Below are 18,515 nucleotides of genomic sequence, written 5' to 3'. Positions count from 1 at the left end.
CTAGATTTCACTTCCGCTGTTTATCACGATTTGTGAAAAAAATGACAAGACTTTATTTTTGCCTTAAGTATGCAACTTAATGCTTTCTAAGTTCAATTGTTGAAAAATGATAGTGTTTTATGTTATAGGATGTTTTATGCTGTAGGATATTGGGCTTTCTTAGGGGGCAACCCACTTCTATCGCATACCCTGGTTTGGGGTGTATGATTTACTCCCATTCTGTTAGTTTATATTATGTCATTTACATGTTGCATTTTCAATTATAGATATATCTGAGGTCACAATGATCTATGATCTTTCATGGACACCTACTTTACATGATTGGACCAAACCTTATCTGACACCCTGTGATGTCACCCAAATTTCTGTTACAAATAAAAGAATGAAAAAAGGACGTGAATGTATACAATGTGTGTGTTTTATATTTATCTGTAATTTTTTTTTTTTTTGGGGGGGAGGGGGGGGGGTTAAATGCTATCAAACAGCTATAGTACTATCTACCTTTACTACAATAATTAGTAAACTTTAGTCAGATCTGCACAGTTTTTATCTACAGACACCCCTTATCTGTACAGGCAGTTTTTTTTTTTTTGCAAAAAACTAACTTTTTAAGTAACCTTTTACGTTGATCACTTTCACACTAAAAGGTTTTAGTGAATATTTATACATTGAAGGTTTGGATCCTCTACATGTTAAGTATCTGTGGTCCTCCAGCTTTTGGTCCAGAATCTTCTCAGAATGGTCCTTCTCAGCTTGTTGCTGGCCTGGAAGATGACGGCGGCCTCCACCGATGGAGAAAATAATTGTAAATTCCAACAGACCGTATACAGAGGGGAATTTTGAAGAAAAATGTCCATCTGAGACACGCAGAAGAATGTGAAGAGGAGAAGTAAGAAGAAGATTGTCCTCAGTGCAGTGACATGAGCCTGAAGATTTGGACGTGTTGATCCAGAGTCGTTATTCTTCACCCTCCAGGCGTGTCTGAGCAGAAAGGAGGAAGTGAGGACCAGGCACAGAAGACTAAGGCAGAATGGAAGAATGACGCCTAGGAAGGTCAAAGGAACAACATAGGAAACACTGATATGGAAGCTGTTACCAGAAGCTTCGGTGCTGTTCTCAGAAGACTGGATACTTTCTTCACTGACAGCCCAGAACCACGGGACACTCACAATGAACACCCCAAGTGCTGTCAGGAATAGAAGGTGACTCAGGAAATTGGACACAATTCTCTTTATCCAGATGAAGAACCCATAGCTGAGATTGGTGATGGTGGTACAGTAATGAGCCGAGAGCCAGAAGGTCAACCAGAAGTTGTAATAGGCTAAGAAGTAACCTGAAGTGTTCAGAAATCCACGTACTTCTGTCATATAACAGACTTCCAGACTCAAGACATAGATTATTGCCTGTAGACTCAGCACACACTGGAGGAGAAGATTCACAATCCCCTTAGCCAGGAAGATCACATCGGTGGGACTCAACTTCCCTTTCTTTCTGATGATGTCCAGGTTACCCATCACAATACAAGTGTAAGAAGGGATTGCCAAGCCGAGTCCCAAGACTGAAGAGATTACAATAGAGAATAAGTCCAGAGACATCATGTTGAGGTTTGCTGTGATCTCTGGACAGACACATCTAGTGATAGCAGACAGAATGATATTTTCAAGGTTGGAAATATGGAAAAAGCCTTCAGAGTTTCGTCTCATGATTGATTTTGCATAAACATGATGGATTTCATTTCAATGCCGACATGTAAAGCACAGAGCAACCTGTGTAATACAATCTCTGACTCATTTCCATTATACTGACATAATTAACCACTTACTGACTACTATATACACTCAGTACTATGACTATTATATACACTCAGCACTATGACTATTATATACACTCAGTACTATGACTATTATATACACTCAGAGCAGAGATTATACTTTTTTCTCGGCAAAATATAAATCTTACTCTAGAATTGACTATATTTTAATCTCCCAGAATGTGATTACATCCCTAGTGGAAGCCTCAATTGGCCTGTTTACACTATCAGACCACGCCCCGACGAGTTGTGTGATTGAATTAGGGGAAGCTGAACCAAGGGAATGGCAATGGAAGTTAAATGAAACATTACTAAAGGATAGTGAATATAAGGTAAAATTAGAACAAGAACTGGATGTTTTTTTTGCAACAAATAAAGTAGGAGAAACAACACCTTTTTGTATATGGGAAGCACATAAATGTGTCATGAGAGGAATATTTATATCCATGGGAGCACATAGAAAACGCAGAATGAATGAAACGATTGATAACTTGCTTAAAGAGATTAGGGAACTAGAAACAGTACATAAAAAATCACAAGCACAATTAGTAGAACAGAAATTAGAGGGTCTGCGTGAAAAATTAAATCTCCAATTAATAGATAAAGCGAAAGCAAAGCTAACTCGAGGGAAACGGAGATTCTATGAATTTGGGAATAAACCAGGGAGACTGTTGGCAAACGCCCTCAGAGAAAGCACAACTAGGAATTCAATTACACAAATTAAGACACAGAGAGATGAAATGGTTAATACATCGGAGAAAATTGCTCAGGTATTCAAAGAATACTATGAGAAGCTATATCAGTTGGAAAAGAAGTCTACGTTGGCAGAGGAGTTAAAAAAAGGAGAGATCGCTAGAGAATATATTGAAAGGACAGAAATGCCAAAAATAACAGAGGAAATGGCCAGAGAAATAGATGTACCAATCACTCTAGAGGAAGTTGCAAAAGCATTAAAAATATTGAAATTAGGTAAATCACCAGGTCCAGATGGATTTACTTTGTCATATTATAGAATGTTCGCGGAGAAATTGGCTCCGAGATTCGTGGAAGCTTATAATTCAATACGGGAAGGGAAGCAAATTCCAACAGAAACGTTACTGGCGCATATAACAGTAATACCGAAAGAAGGAAAGGATCCCTCTCAGTGTCCCAGCTACCGACCTATTTCGTTGTTGAATGTGGACCTTAAATTGTTCACAAAAATATTAGCCATGAGATTGATAAATTTGATACCGGAACTAATACACCCAGATCAAGTGGGATTCGTCCCAGGGAGAGAAGGAAGAGAAAATACGCAACGAGTGGTGAACACAATTTACCTGGTACAAAAATTGCATAAGTCAATGGTGATAGTATCTGCGGATGCAGAAAAAGCGTTTGATCGGGTGGATTGGATATTCTTAAAAGCAGTACTACAACATATAGGCCTGGGGGAGGGGATGCTGAGATGGATCCTAAACTTATATTCAAAACCAAGTGCTAGGGTGAAAGTGAATGACAGATTATCAGAGCCATTCTCCATTTTAAATGGAACACGCCAGGGATGTCCCCTCTCACCCCTGATATTCATTTTGACAATAGAACCTTTTTTAAGGAAAATACGTGCCAATGTGGATATCAGGGGGGTAAAAATAAAAAATGAGGATCAGAAGTTGGCAGCTTATGCAGATGATTTGATCTTTTTTGTAACGTCCCCAATTACATCTCTCCCATCTTTACTAATGGAGCTACGAGAATATGGGAAAATATCCAACTTTAGAATAAACTATGGAAAATCGGAGGCAATGGGAGTAGAGATGGATTCGCCTCAGTTGCAAGCAGTGTCCACGCAATTTGATTTTAGATGGACGAATTCATATATAAGTTACTTAGGAACAAAAATGTCAAAAAATCTAAATGAACTGTTTGAACTTAATTATATCCCACTGGTAAGACAGATCAAAAGTGATCTTCAAAAATGGGACAAAGAGATTTTTACATGGTTCGGGAGAACCAATATTATTAAGACGAATGTGATGCCCAGACTGTTATACATAATTCAAACTATACCAATTAAGATCCCTACAAGTTTGTTTAAGGATCTTAGATCAAGATTTATGAAGTTCATCTGGGCTGGGAAACCAGCAAGAGTACGCCGAGATATTTTAGTACTCCCCAAAGGAAAAGGAGGGATAGGACTTCCAGATCCAATAAAATACCAGGAGGCCTCACACTTAACTAGAGTAGTGGAATGGTGTAGGCTTAAAAACGAAAAACCGTGGATACAGACAGAACAAGCAGCGACAGATATCCCATTGGAAGGATTAGTGTGGATTCCAGATACAGAAATACCAATGGGATTGAGAAAACATCCAATACTAGGGGAGACATTACGAATAACTAAAAGAGTATTCAGGAAAACATCTATTTCAAGAACTCCCAGTCCGCTCCTTCCTATCCTTGGTACCCCAGCATTTCTACCGGGAATGACAGATCCAAAGTTTAAAACAATACAAGATAGAGGTATGAGTAGAATTTGTCATTTCTCGGTAGGCAACCGGTTAATGACTAAAAAAGATATTGAAAAAGGAATGACATTAGGACTAGACCCTTTCAGAATGAGGCAATTAGAAGCCTTTATTAGATCTAAATCAAAGGTATACGTAGAAATAAGGGCATTGACTGAGTTTGAAGAGATCTGTTTGAAAGGAGAGGAACTGAGACATCTGATGTCTTATTTTTATAGTATGTTAATAGAACAGGAGACTTCACAAGATTTGCCCTTTTTACAGGCTTGGGAAAGAGATTTAGGGACTACGTTTTCCCCAGAACAAAAGGATAAGATGCTGTTGTTTAATCAAAAGGCCTCGATGGCAAGCAGATATCAAGAAGGGGGATACAAGATCCTTACTAGGTGGTATAGAACACCAAAAGTGTTACATCAAATTTACCCCCAGATATCAGAGACATGTTGGAGATGTCATGGAGCAGAAGGAACATTATTACATATATTTTGGGAATGTCCAAAAATTAGAGTGTTCTGGGAGATGGTAGCCGATACTATTGTAAGGATTACAGGAATTGACCTGGGAGATAAACCGGCAACTTTTCTGTTGCTGGACATCCCAATGGCAATAGAAAGATTCAAAAATTCTTTGCTGAGACATTTATTGATAGCAGCAAGGGCATGTATCCCGGTTCTGTGGAAAAAAAGCAACCCTCCAGCTAGAGCACAGTGGTTTCAGAGAATTGCAGAAATACAACAAATGGAAAATTTAACAATGACAATGAGAGATCAAGACGAGAAATATCAGAAGATCTGGGCTCCATATCTAAATTATAGAGAAAGTATGATGTGAAACATTTCGAAATATGATAGAGCAGGCGGGTGGTGGTGGGGGGGGGGGGAGTGAGGGGGGGGATTATAGTGAAAATTCAAACTTTATTTTTTATTTTTTTTTTTTTTCTTGTTTGTATATTTATCTATTTATTTCTCTGGGAGGGAAGGGTGAGGGAGGGGGGAGGATGACATGGAATTGAGGTATGGATTGAAATATTATAAGACTGTTATAGCTGTTAAAGAAGTTGTAGATGTAAAACGAAATGTAATGTGAAATCTATGGAAAGAAAAGATGAAAAAATAAAGAATTTATAAAAAAAAAATTATATACACTCAGCACTATGACTATTATATACACTCAGTACTATGACTATTATATACACTCAGCACTATGACTATTATATACACTCAGCACTATGACTATTATATACACTCAGCACTATGACTATTATATACACTCAGTACTATGACTATTATATACACTCAGCACTATGACTATTATATACACTCAGTACTATGACTATTATATACACTCAGCACTATGACTATTATATACACTCAGTACTATGACTATTATATACACTCAGCACTATGACTATTATATACACTCAGCACTATGACTATTATATACACTCAGCACTATGACTATTATATACACTCAGCACTATGACTATTATATACACTCAGCACTATGACTATTATATACACTCAGCACTATGACTATTATATACACTCAGCACTATGACTATTGATCTTCCAGTTTACAATGAACATAGTCCCTCGTATCTCTACACTAAAATGATATATTGGGAATAAAGCATGGTGAAGTTATATATGAATTAAATTTTTTCATAATACATTTTATTTGGTTTTACTCAGTACAGATACCCCAGGTGACAACAGCCCAGAAATAGGGTTGCAGCCCCTAAACAAAACAAGAAGATAATTGAGATACATGAGAGATGTGTAAACATTAGCATATAAACAAGCCAAGTAAATGCCCATGCTAATAAAGAGAAAAATGCAAACTGTCTACACAAAAGGAGACATGGATGGATTCTCTCAGAGGGGTCACCACCTATCCAGAAGGGATCAGAGAATTCGGCCAAAAATAAGACCTAGCAGAAAAGTGTTGGGTAACGATCACTCAGAGAAAGAGCTAACTATAAAGAAGCTATAAGTCTCCATCCACCTTTGATTGTGACCCCAGCCTGCTCTCCTGGTCCACTACTCCAGGCCTCCTTTTTCCAGGCATCCCCTGCAGCCCTCTGCACACAGACTCTGCTCTGGCTACCTTGTATATTCATTTACTCTACTGCAGCAGGGGACTGACCACTTTACATTCCTTCTACCTGGATGATCCTTTAATCCTCTCAGATACTCAGCCACTATACCCCACAGAATTGCTACGGCGGAGGTCACCTTGATATATCTCAAGACTGTACCTATAGGACCACGTTCTGCTTTATATGCAAGCCCCTCCTGAATGATCTGGACTTTCACCTTTAAGGGCCTGCCCCCACGTATGGAGAGGTAGGTCAGGCCTATACTCAGCTCCTGGCTCCCGCGGCCCTTCTTTCGGACAGTAAACCGGACTATACACAGCACCATGGGGAAAGACAAGCCCAAAGCACACAAGAGCGGTAATAACCGTCACCCGGGAGGGATCTCGATGATTATTTTGGCCATGGACGGTCGTCCTCTCAGCACCGACCGGTATCCAAAGGGACACCGGCCCCTCCATCCCCAGCACGCTCTGAATCAGCTCTGCAGTCTCAGGTGCGTCCCCACAGCCTGCTCTCACATTCTGAGGACATTGCCCTCTCCCCCAGGCTTACCAGAAGCCGCTCTAATGCCTCCCTAGGATCGGGGGATGGATGGGACATGGAATCGCAGATTAGATCCCTGCACAGCTACATGAGGTCTCTACCCACCAAAGCTGACTTTGAACACTGTGTACTCCGGATCGAGGAAACATACCGCAAGGAGATCTCTGACTTGAGAAAAGATGTGGGGGTACGCTTTGATGATGTGGATAGCACAGTAGATAGCCTGCGGGACACTGTACAATCACATGATCGGATCCTCAATACTCACACTGTCCTGCTTCAGCAGCTCTCATACCAACAGAACGACCTCGAAAATCGCAGTCGCCGCAACAACATCCGTATACGGGGGATACCCGAGTCGGTTGACCCCAAAAACCTGCCTGCAGCTGTGACGACTATCTTCAACCAACTGCTCCAACGACCCAAGGATGACCCGATCGAATTGGACCGGGTGCACCGTACATCGGGTCCCCGTACCCCTGACCCCTCCTTCATTCATGACACGTTGTGCCGTGTCCATTTCTACAAAATAAAGGAGAACATTATGAGGGCCGCCAGCACGCAGCAGTCGATTCTCTTTAATGACGCACCCATCATGCTCCTTCCTGATCTCTCTCGCCAAACACTGGCTTTGCGGAAATCCCTACGACCCCTCACGCAACTCCTGCAAGCAAGACAGATCAAATACCAATGGCGTTTCCCGTTCCATCTTCGAGTGCACCACGCGGGTAAAACCGCTGTATTTCGTACATTGGGGGACCTGCCTACATTTCTTAGTACGCTTGAACTGCCTCAAGTTGCCCTGCCTGACTGGCCGTTTGCACCGACCACTCCAGGTCTACCCTACACCCCGCAATGGCAGAAGCAAGGACGCAAGCGCACCCCTCGGTCCCCGCAGCTTCAGGATCCCAACGACTGACCCGATCCGGTGGGCCCCCCCGGGCCTGTTTTCTCCTCCCGCCACTGGGGCCTTCCCCTGTGATGGCCTTGGACCCATATGGGTCGAATATCTCACATGTTGATTAACCCTTTTGTTTACAGGTTTTTTACATATCCTTTACAACCCCCGTTGCTGTGTTCCCCTCCTCCCTTTCCCTATAGTGGGGGTTCTCCGTTGTGCTGATAGTTCCTGGACTGATCTCAAGATTTGTCTTTGCAACCCACTGTCTACAACGGTCCCCTCCGTGTTGCCCTTGACATACTTTACGATTATTGTTTTGTTTAATCTGACCCCTTTGTTGGGCCTATTGCATGTCCTTCCCCCTATGACTCATAGATGTTCTCTATTTTATGCCGGTTTACAATTGCATTTATTGATGACCACTAAGATGATTATGCTTACTATGTTCTTTAGTTTACTCTTTAGGTCGCAACTGATACTGGTTTACCCGTGGGGCCGGGGTGCTGGGAGCTGCCCAACTCTGTGTTTTTATCCCACACTCCCCCCTTACGGGTTTTTTTTCTTTTTTGTTTTTTGTTGTGCGCCCCACGGTGATCCTATGATCACTGTGCGATGCACTGATTTGTGCCTTTATGACAGGCTTCTTTTCTCTGTAATGTTTGCCTTTTGGAGCCACCTAGTGGCCTTTTTTATTTTTATTTTTATCTTTTTTTTGCCTACTCCTCTTTTCTGCCTGACCTGCTGGGCCCGTCTCCTATCACTGATGTTTCCAAATGCCCTGTTTCATGCCCCCCTGTTTATTGTGCTGGGAGCGGGTTGCCACACCTACCACTGTTGCTACTACCTATGCAAGGTTGTTATACTGTTCTTTCTCTCTCTTCTTTCTTCTCTTCTCTCCTTCGCCTTCTCTCTGCCTTTACCCTCCCACCCCTTCCCCCCTCCCTTACCTCCCCTGTACATCCTCTATTCCTGTTCCTTACCCCAATGGGGTTTGTCCATAGTGTCACTCATCCTATTGATCCCGAGCTCCACCCCAATGATCCCCCATGGCTAGTGACGATTCGATAACTTTCGCTTCCTTTAATTGTAGGGGTTTCAACACTCCCGAGAAGCGGAGCCAGACACTTTACCATTTTCACAAAAAGCGCGCGAAAATTCTGTTGCTCCAGGAAACACATTTTCGAGCTGGAGCTATTCCGGCACTGCGCAATAGGTACTACCCTCAATGGTTCCACAGTGTTAATCCACAGGCCAAATCCAAGGGGGTATCTGTTGCCTTTCATAAATCTTTTAACCCGGAGGTCCTGGACTCTCTCATAGACGATTCAGGCCGCTATGTATTTTTGAAACTGAAACTTAACGATTTTCTCTTTACAGTAGCTAACGTTTACGTGCCGAACGTGGGCCAGGCTCGGTTCCTCTCTTCAGTCCTCACCAGACTATCCTCCTTTGGTGGGTCGACTTTTATTGTTGGAGGTGATCTCAATATTGCCCTCTCCCCATCCGCAGACACGTCCTCGGGTAAGTCTTCTGTACCTTGTTCCACCTTGACACGTATTAAATCACTTCTCCATGCCTCCCATCTGGTGGATGCCTGGCGAGTCCAGCATCCCACAGAAAGGGATTACAGTTATTTTTCAGTCTCACACAACTCCTACAGTAGATTGGACCACTTTCTCATATCGCAATCACTTCTAGACACGCCTCTCCAAACGGCGATCGGTAACCTCCTATGGTCCGATCATGCCCCCATCTATCTGACTCTAGTCCGCCCCCCTGTTGCCCACCGGGGGGGCAAGCTGGAAACTTAACGACAATCTGCTGCGGGACACCGTGTGCGTAGCGGATGTCTCCAAAGTCATTAAAAATTTCATAGGTGACCACTCCGCGGACACAACCTCCCCTTTGAACCAGTGGGACACACTCAAATGTGTGATCCGGGGTACCCTCATACAACACGGCTCCCGCCTTAAGAAGGCCCGCGCTCATGACATACGCAAACTCCTTTCTACCATAGCGGACCTTGAACCCCTTCATAAAAAAAACCTGGACCCTACGGTTTTTGTCCAGCTTTCCAACGCCCGCAGAGACTTGCTCCAGCTTTTAGACGCACACTCCCTAATTGCCAGAGATAGAGCGCGGAATCACTTCTACTCCCTGGCGAAGAAATGTGGTAAACACCTGGCCAGAACTATTCACCCTAGACCCCCACGACATTCTATCCCCTTTATCGTCCAATCGGACCATAGGAAAACGTTTAACACCTTCGGGATATCTGAATCCTTCAGGCAATACTATTCACAGCTTTATAACCTCTCGCGTGCAAACCCCTCCGATCGGTCCTCCCCCTCTCCCGACCCCACACAGGATTATATTATGGAAACTGCTCTACCCACTATTGATGATGCAGACGCGACATCCCTAGATGAGCCCCTAACTACTTCCGAATTTTTGCAGGCCATCAAAGCCCTTAAAGTGGGCAAATGCCCGGGTCCTGACGGCTTTACACCCCGGTTCTACAAGACATTTGCCCCACAACTTGCACCCCTTCTGACAAAGGCCTTTAATTCGGTCGACAGTCTTAACCTCCCCTCCAAGGAATCTTTATCTGCCAACATCTCTATTATCCCTAAACCAGGCAAGGACCCATCCCAATGCAGCAGCTATCGACCCATATCCCTGCTCAACATAGATATTAAGCTATTTGCGAAAGTTCTGGCTACCCGTCTGTCCCCTTTATTGCCTAAAATTATTCATAACGATCAAGTGGGGTTTGTCCCTGGCAGAGAAGCGAGGGACAACACCTCCAAGACGATACATCTTATCTCCCTGATCCAACGTAAAGGCCTGAAAGCTTGCCTTTTATCTTTTGACGCTGAAAAGGCCTTCGATAGGGTCAACTGGAGGTTCCTACAAATGTCTCTACAACAACTTGGCCTCGGAACTCCCTTCGTCTCTAAAGTTATGTCCCTATATTCACGACCCTCGGCTACGGTCCTAGTCAACGGCACCACATCAGCCCCCTTTGACATTGCAAATGGTACCCGCCAGGGCTGCCCCCTGTCCCCCCTCCTCTTTGTCATTATTATTGAACATTTGGCCTGTGCCATACGACAAAACCCCTCCATTCTAGGTATCCAAACTCCGTCTGCACATCACAAACTTTCCCTGTATGCTGATGACCTCCTTGTGTACGTTCAGAATCCACACACCTCCCTACCATCCCTACTCAGAGAATTTCAACGTTTTGGTACCCATAGTAACTTCAAGATCAACATTGCTAAGACTGAAGCCCTTAACATATCCCTCACCCCCTCCACGCTGTCCCTTCTAAAATCCAATTTCTCATTTAACTGGCAGACCAAGGGGATTTCTTATCTAGGGGTTATTATACCCTCCAACCTAGCTAACTTGTTTTCCCTGAATTATATTCCCCTGCTTAACCGTATACGGAAGGACCTTGAGGAATGGGGGGGGGTCTCCCTTGCCCTGGTTCGGAAGGATTAATATCCTAAAGATGGACATCCTGCCCAAGCTCCTGTATTTATTTCAAACCATCCCCACCCAAGTCCCCAAATCATTTTTCATCTCCCTGCGTTCGATAGCCATCAGATTCATGTGGAACAGGGGCCTCCCCAGAGTTAAATTTAAACTGCTTACACTCCCGAAGACTATGGGGGGAACAGGCCTCCCTGACTTTGAGACTTACCATACGGCTGCTCATATGACTCGCATCATAGAATGGTTCCCCCGTCCTCCTTGCAAGGCCTCGGTGGCCGTTGAACAGGACCTTTCTCCTGTGGATCTCCGAGCTCTTCTATGGGGATACAATCAGGACTACTCTAGTATGACATCCTTATCCCCATTGACCTTGGCCTCCTTGAAATTATGGTATAAGACAGGGCTAAACACCACCCTTTCCTCTGATCCGGGCCCCCTGACGTCCCTCTTTGACCATCCTGCTTTACCACAAAGTACAGGGGCAGCCTCCCTAGGACCCTTTAGGCGTACGGAGTGGCCGCAAGCTTTCACATTTGTACATCCCTCTCAGGGGACCCCGGTCCCCCTGGCAGACTCTGGAGATTGACTCACGGCCCTACAGGTGTCCGCATTTGCCAAACGCCTACACTCCTCCTCTCAAATACACTGCAAGCTTACCAACTTTGAGGTATTGTGCTCGCTCCCAGAAACCCCCAAACACCTGCTATCCTCCTTATATAACTTACTACAGACTTTAGCGCATGATCAGCTCCCACCTTATACTAGGCTGTGGTCTGCGGATTTGGGTGAAGACATCTCTGTGCCGGAATGGCAAACCTCTTTCCACTTCACACACAAGTCGACCATCTCCTGCTACTCTCAAGAGAAGAACTATAAGCTGCTGTCCAGATGGTACAGAGACCCTGCTACTTTACACAAAATCTTCCCGTCTACGCCAGCCACCTGCTGGCGCTGTGAAGCCTCAGTCGGAACCTATCTACATGTCTGGTGGGACTGTGAGAGGATTCGCCCCTTCTGGACACAGGTTTTTGAATGTTATAATCTTCTAGCTGATACTCCGGTTCCTATCTCTCCGAAAATTGCATTACTCTCAATACTGCCCGGGTCTATTAAATCGCAGAGACAAAGATTGCTTCGTTTTTTTATGTCCTCTGCTAGGCAGCTGATACCTGCTTATTGGAGGACGACGACCACCCCCCCATTGTCACGGTGGGTATCCATTATGAATGACACCATGAGAATGGAGGAGATGTTGGCACTGGACAATGACACTTACACCAAGTTTATATCTCAATGGCCGATCTGGATCCGCTTCTCTTCCTCTGACACCTTAATGGAACAAATTTTGAATGCATATTGACGCTGTGGGCTCTCTCCTACCCTCCCCCCCCCCTACCCGTATCCCTTCCCCTTCCCCCCTTTTCCCTCTCCTCTCATCTTGCTATTCATTTTTTTTTCCTCTAACACTCTGTTCCTCTTTCTTTTGCTCCTCTCTTCCCTTTTCTTTTCTCTCTTTCTTTCTGTCTTCTTCGTAATACTAATTACACATTGTCTCATGTATTAACCCATGAGTATTTTTTCCCTACTGTGGCCTTGTGGATCGGGAACAGGCTGTTTTCCCTGTTTTCCAAACTTTCCGACGGGACCGACTGTGGTTGATAGTCGTTAGCCGTCCATTCATAAATGTAATCCTGTTACTGTTCCTGCCTGTATTTGCCTCATGACGGTTACTGTCTTATTGTTTTTACTTGAAATGTTCAATAAAAATATTTTCAACACTAAAGAAGCTATAAGAGGGAATGAAGAAGACTAGAACTGGTCCCCCACATCGTACAATAAGATGTCTAGCAGATTAGTGAAGCACCAATCTGCAATAAGATTACAGGGGAACTGGGAATAGTTCCTTTTCCAAGTCAGTCACTAGTGAGGTGTTTGTGACTGTATTGTAGATCTTTATTGTAGCAGAAACAAGTGGAGAGGGACTTTACTTCCGAGGCAAAAAGAAGAATCAATGAAAACTTGCCATCTGGAGGTAAAACATTTTTCAGAGGTGAAACAATTGGGAGTGCATCTTTTCCCGATGTAGCAGGCTTTTTAATTCTCTTTTGACATTTGTTACAATTGGAGAATTAGAGGTTGTCCATTTCTTCAGAATGGCCCTACGAGCCACCAGCAGGCATGTCCAATGTGGGTAGGACGTTGTGACAGTCCTAAACATTGGTGGTTGATTCGTTGGACTTTCATACCCAAAAGTAATACGAGGGGGTCCTTGGGGACATGACGGTGTGTTATCTCAAAGATGAAATTGACCACCTGGTCCCAAAAGACTGCTATGGGCTGACAAAGCCAAAGCAATGAGAAAGGTTGGTATTGGAGGGCCACATCAAGGGCAGGGAACAGCCTGTGGCCTGGATTGGGAGGCAAGAAAGGGAATATAGTCTCTGTGTATTAGTTTTAGTTTGACATCCTCATCATATTCCATTGATAATAAGGTGGAGATTTTATTATACCAGCTTAGCAGTTTATCCATGGAAGATTCAGATAGAAAGTCCTTGTCTCGGTTTGTTGCTGAGAATGAGCTGAACGGTTTCATACATTGCAGATTAGGAGGTCAGTAAATGCCTGAGATGGAGTCGTTTTGAGTGTGGAAGAGGCGTTTGATCAGGGAGAGCTGGAACCTCTTTGTTTTATCATGACAGCAAGATTTAGCATTGCTAATGCATTTCCAAAAGTGAAAGAGATGGCAAGAGGAAAGGTGAACTTGTTTGTGATGTCATTGAGGGTCTGAGGGTTGCCAGGGTCGAGGTTGAAGAGCTGAGAGACTGACATCAGCCATTTCGTTTTCCATGTTGAGAAGGCCTCATGTTGCAGTCCTGATAGGAACATTGGGTTAGTCTGGATGGGTAGGTGTCTAGAAATAAATGGTGAGAGGTCTAATTTCTTTTGAGCCTCCCTCCACGCAATAATAGTGACTCTCAATAATAAATCGCATTGAAGTGTGGTTGGAAGTTGCTTCAACACCCTCATAGAATAAATAAGTCCCATTTCCGATTTTAGGTCCCAGTTTTAGTAGCAGGATTAGGAAGATATCCAGTCTAGCCCTATGCGATTTCTTAACAGTGCGCCGGCTTAGTTAGAAACCTCTGTAAAAAGGCAAGAGGGGGGCAGAGGGATGACCGTTCTTATGTCAAACCACTCCCTTCTGTGCCTCAATGCCACAGGCCAGATAGAAACAGAAACAGAAAGTTACAGCAATGTCCTCAGATTAATGGTATTATTAGGCTTAAAGTGTATATTACCTTAAAAAAAAAAAAACGATCCTGTTCATTTAAAGCATGTCATACAGCACAGTGCTTGTGCTATATCATTTGACCCCCTATAACACCTGAAATACCTGGCTGATCCTGCCTGGTTCTGCCCTCCCATTTGTAAACTGACCACTGTTTATCGTGGCTGCTGAGCCCTGACACCGTGATCAGTTTACGTGTCTCCATCATCCGTAGCTCTCCTCTCTGCTCTCCCCCCATCCTCTCCCCCCTCCCTTCCCTGCCTGTCATCTCATGACATTGCCTGCTTTATATAATCCTGTGTGCCCCTGTCTCTGTGCTTTATTAAAAAAAAAATCATCTATACCTGATTTCAGAGCACCAATTGGCACTCACGTGACCGGCCAGCTCTCTCCTTGTCTCATCGCGACTCATCTCCTGCTTTAGCTGTGAGTTCGGGAGAGGGGAGATCAAGCTGGTCATGTGAGCACTGAACTGCGTTTTGAAATCAGGTATAGATGACATTATTTAAATAAAGCACAGGCACTGAGGACCACAGGATTAGGAAACACACAAGATTATATAAATATATAACTGTGGCTTAACAATCACTTTAAGTACATAAAGCTTCTCAATTAGCAAATAGAGTCCAGGGATAGGTATTTATGCTTATGACACTAATTGAGTAGCCCTTCAGTGGGGGGGGGGGGATATGTTGTAGTCCCTCAGAAGAAAGAAACCTTCGGTCTTCAGCTAGCTCTTTAGTGAAGTACTTGAACTATCCTGGTGATCAGAAGACGATGAAGTGGCCTAGTGATGGCTCAGTCAACTATGTGTAGCAAAGTGTACTTGTAAGGCTCTGTGGAAGGCGGAACACTAAAGCTGCTCTATAAAGAATGAATGTAGCACCAGATCCCACAGGCTTAGGCAAAAAAACAAAACAACAAGGTAACGGTGTTTGCATGCAGTGTCTCTTATGGTATCAGGGTGGGCAGGTGCCCGCTCACCAGTTCCTATGATTTTTAATACTGGAAAATAGAAAGGTGTCTCCTTGTTAGGCCTCGGCGAAGCCCTGCTCAATGGGTAATGCGATCCGGTGACACAAAGCACAGCAGCTCGACTGGATCTGGCATGGATGTGTGAGGAGCAATCTCCAGGCTGCTGCAGGATGATCAGAAGTAGCTGGCAGTAGATGCTCTTACACCTACACACCATGACTCTCTCTCTCTCTCGCTCTTTGTAGCGCAGGCCAAGATTTGGCCACAGCACACACTCACACAGAGTCACTTGCTAGTAGTTCCAGGCCGGGGTCCTGAGAGAGAGATCCTACCCACACACTCGCCTTTTATGACCTCTCCCAGCATCCTGTTCTTCTTTCCCAGCTGGAAACAGTCCAGCTGAATGCAGATTTTGACTCCCTGGGCTATACATCCCAAGAAGTTTTGCTTTAATCTTAGCACTCGATCACTCTACCTTCAGGATATGACAACACAGAGTCCTGGGCTGAACACTAGGAAAAAACAGCTCCACAGAAGTAATGCTGCACAGTGTCTCCTGGCCTTGCAGGCAGCATTAGCCAACTGTCTGTGATGAGGATATCATCAGCAAAAATGGCACCTCAAATCTCCCTATGTGGACACCATATAGGGGGGCTGACTTGGATAAGTAAAGGGGAATAAAGTTCCCAAAGCCAGATTGAACAAAAGAGGGGATAGGGGGCACTCTTGTCTTGTTACCTGGAAGAGCCTAATGTTATCTATCTGATATTAGATCTGATATTAGATCTGATATTAGACCCACTGGCCATCAGAGAAGCATACCTACTATGAGCAAGATGAAGGAAAGGACCCAAAAAGGCCTTCTTGAGAAGAACCAACAGACAAAACCGACATTATCAAAGTCTTCCTTAGGGTCCATGATTAATGATGGCAGTATATCTGCCAAGCGGGAAGCTATGATCTTGGAGAGGATTTTTACATCCAATTTGAGCAATGTTGTAGGTCGCTAGGACCCAGGATCCAGGGGATCGCTTCACTTTTTAGCCAATAAATAAAATATAAACCTGGTTGCCTATAGACAAATATGGACCACCTGACCAGATCCCATTGTAGACCTCTAGCAGGGTGGGCTACAGGGTATCTTTGAACAACTTAAAGAATTCACAGAGAAGCCATCGGGCTGAAGCCTTGTTGCTGGCTAGGTGTTTGCTAGGATTCCCCCTGCAGTTATATGAGAATTTGGCATCTCAAGTTGGGAGGCCGTGATACTTCAAGAGCTGGAGCCTGTTTAAGAAAGCTTGGGCGCAGGGCCAATCAATGGGACTGTTTTCATAAAGTGAGCATAGAAATGTTCCATCGTTTTTTTTTACTTCCATGGGAGAGGATCACACTGACCTTTGTTGGTCTTGGAGAACTGCTATATGAGTTGGCTGGCGGGAACCTCTCTATGGCAATTTTTCTGCTTTATTACCAAATTTGCGTAATAATAAATCTGTATAGGGACATTTAACCAGCTCCAACTGTTCTGCCCACTGATCAAACTGTTGTTTTTCTTTATTCCACCTAGTTCTAGTTCTCAGGGGTATTGTGTGACTGGAGAACGCTCTGAGCTTCCCCGGGAACTCGCCATTGAGTGTTTTATAAAGGATGCCGTGTAAGATAGGATTTGTCAGCCTCCCAATAGAGGTCGGGATTGTCCTTGTGAGCTGAATTGTTGGATTCATATTCCACCCAGTCTGCAATGAGGGCGCAGCAAAAATCTGATAAAATGGGGCAAGAGGGAGGTGGAATCCATGTGGGTGGAACTTCAAAGGGAAGAAGCAAGTGGGAAATGAATAGTGAGGGTATGTTACAGGTCCCCTAATCTGAAGGAAGAGGAGGAGTTGGATCTCCTGGCACAGGTAGAAATGGCAGTGAGGCAGAGAAATGTCATTATAATGGGGGACTTCAACTATCCAGATATTGACTGGGCAGAGGGGACAGCTCCCTCATTGAAGGCCTGTCATTTTGTAAAGTGGATGTAAACCGATTCATGAAATGTGAGCTGGGCTCATATATCTGTAGTGTTTTCTTATCTCTCTCCAAAGCACTGAGTCCTGTGGCTTTATCTTGCTCTGTAGCTCCGTTATCAGCCTGATAACATCTCACAAGTTCTCCCACACAGGAGATAAAAGCAGCCTGAAATTTGTGTCGTGGGATGTACAATGTACAACAGCACAATGTTCTGTGAGAGCCATGATTGTTTACATTCCTGCAGCTTTTGCTCACTTCCGGTGGATGTTATTGTGGTTTGAAACACAAGGAGGAAGAGGCGTTTCTACTTCACCCTCCTGCCTATATATAGAGGAAGTGACAAACTCCTAACCTCGTCCCTGACATTGTTCCTTATTGGACAAAACGCTGCGTAGGGTGGAGCCCGGAGATTTGACGTCACGACACTACATGTACTGCCATTTTGTTCCTACCACTGAAACCAATTTGTGATGTACCCTCCCATTACGATGTAACAGTCCCAGCATCCTCTGGGACTGTGACATCATAATGGGCGGAGACATCACCAGGTGACCCTGCCCATTGTCCCTATATAAGTCGCCGTGCAACACGCCCCTGTCATTACAGCCAGAGACAGCGACAAGTCAACACCTCAATGATGAAGAAGAGAAGAGAAGAAGAAAAGAAGAGAAAAAGAGAAGGCAGGGACAGTGGCGACAGAAGACCGGGCCACCACCAGCAAAAGAGCTGGAAGAAGGAGTGGAAGCCCGGCAAGAAGAACCAAAGAGGGGGACAAGACCCCCGAAGTCAGAAGAAGAGGAGGCGGTGGCAACAGAAGACCGGGCCACCGCTAGTAAAAGAGCTAAAGGAAGAAAGCGGAGGCCCGGCAAGAAGAACCG

At 44.3% G+C, this 18,515-nt stretch overlaps 1 protein-coding gene across 1 annotated transcript; it reads right to left on the bottom strand.

The window, feature by feature from the left end:
• Positions 1–692: 692 nt before the first annotated feature.
• On the bottom strand, positions 693–1,703 carry LOC143925253 (taste receptor type 2 member 41-like). Its single transcript, XM_077449845.1, has one exon. It carries the CDS (start codon positions 1,701–1,703, stop codon positions 693–695), a length of 1,011 nt encoding a protein of 336 aa, XP_077305971.1.
• Between the last annotated feature and the right edge of the window lie 16,812 nt (positions 1,704–18,515).

Source organism: Lithobates pipiens, unplaced genomic scaffold, assembly GCF_037356315.1.
Source record: "Lithobates pipiens isolate NorthernLeopardFrog02 unplaced genomic scaffold, aLitPip1_a1.2 Scaffold_22, whole genome shotgun sequence".
Taxonomy (NCBI): domain Eukaryota; kingdom Metazoa; phylum Chordata; class Amphibia; order Anura; family Ranidae; genus Lithobates; species Lithobates pipiens.
The sequence above is the reverse complement of the archived record's forward strand: the minus strand, read 5'-3'. Positions and strand labels throughout refer to the sequence as shown.

What these genes read in the sequence shown, in the direction of transcription:
- LOC143925253 (XM_077449845.1), bottom strand. Translation starts at nt 1,703, where the DNA reads ATGAGACGAAACTCTGAAGGCTTTTTCCATATTTCCAACCTTGAAAAT.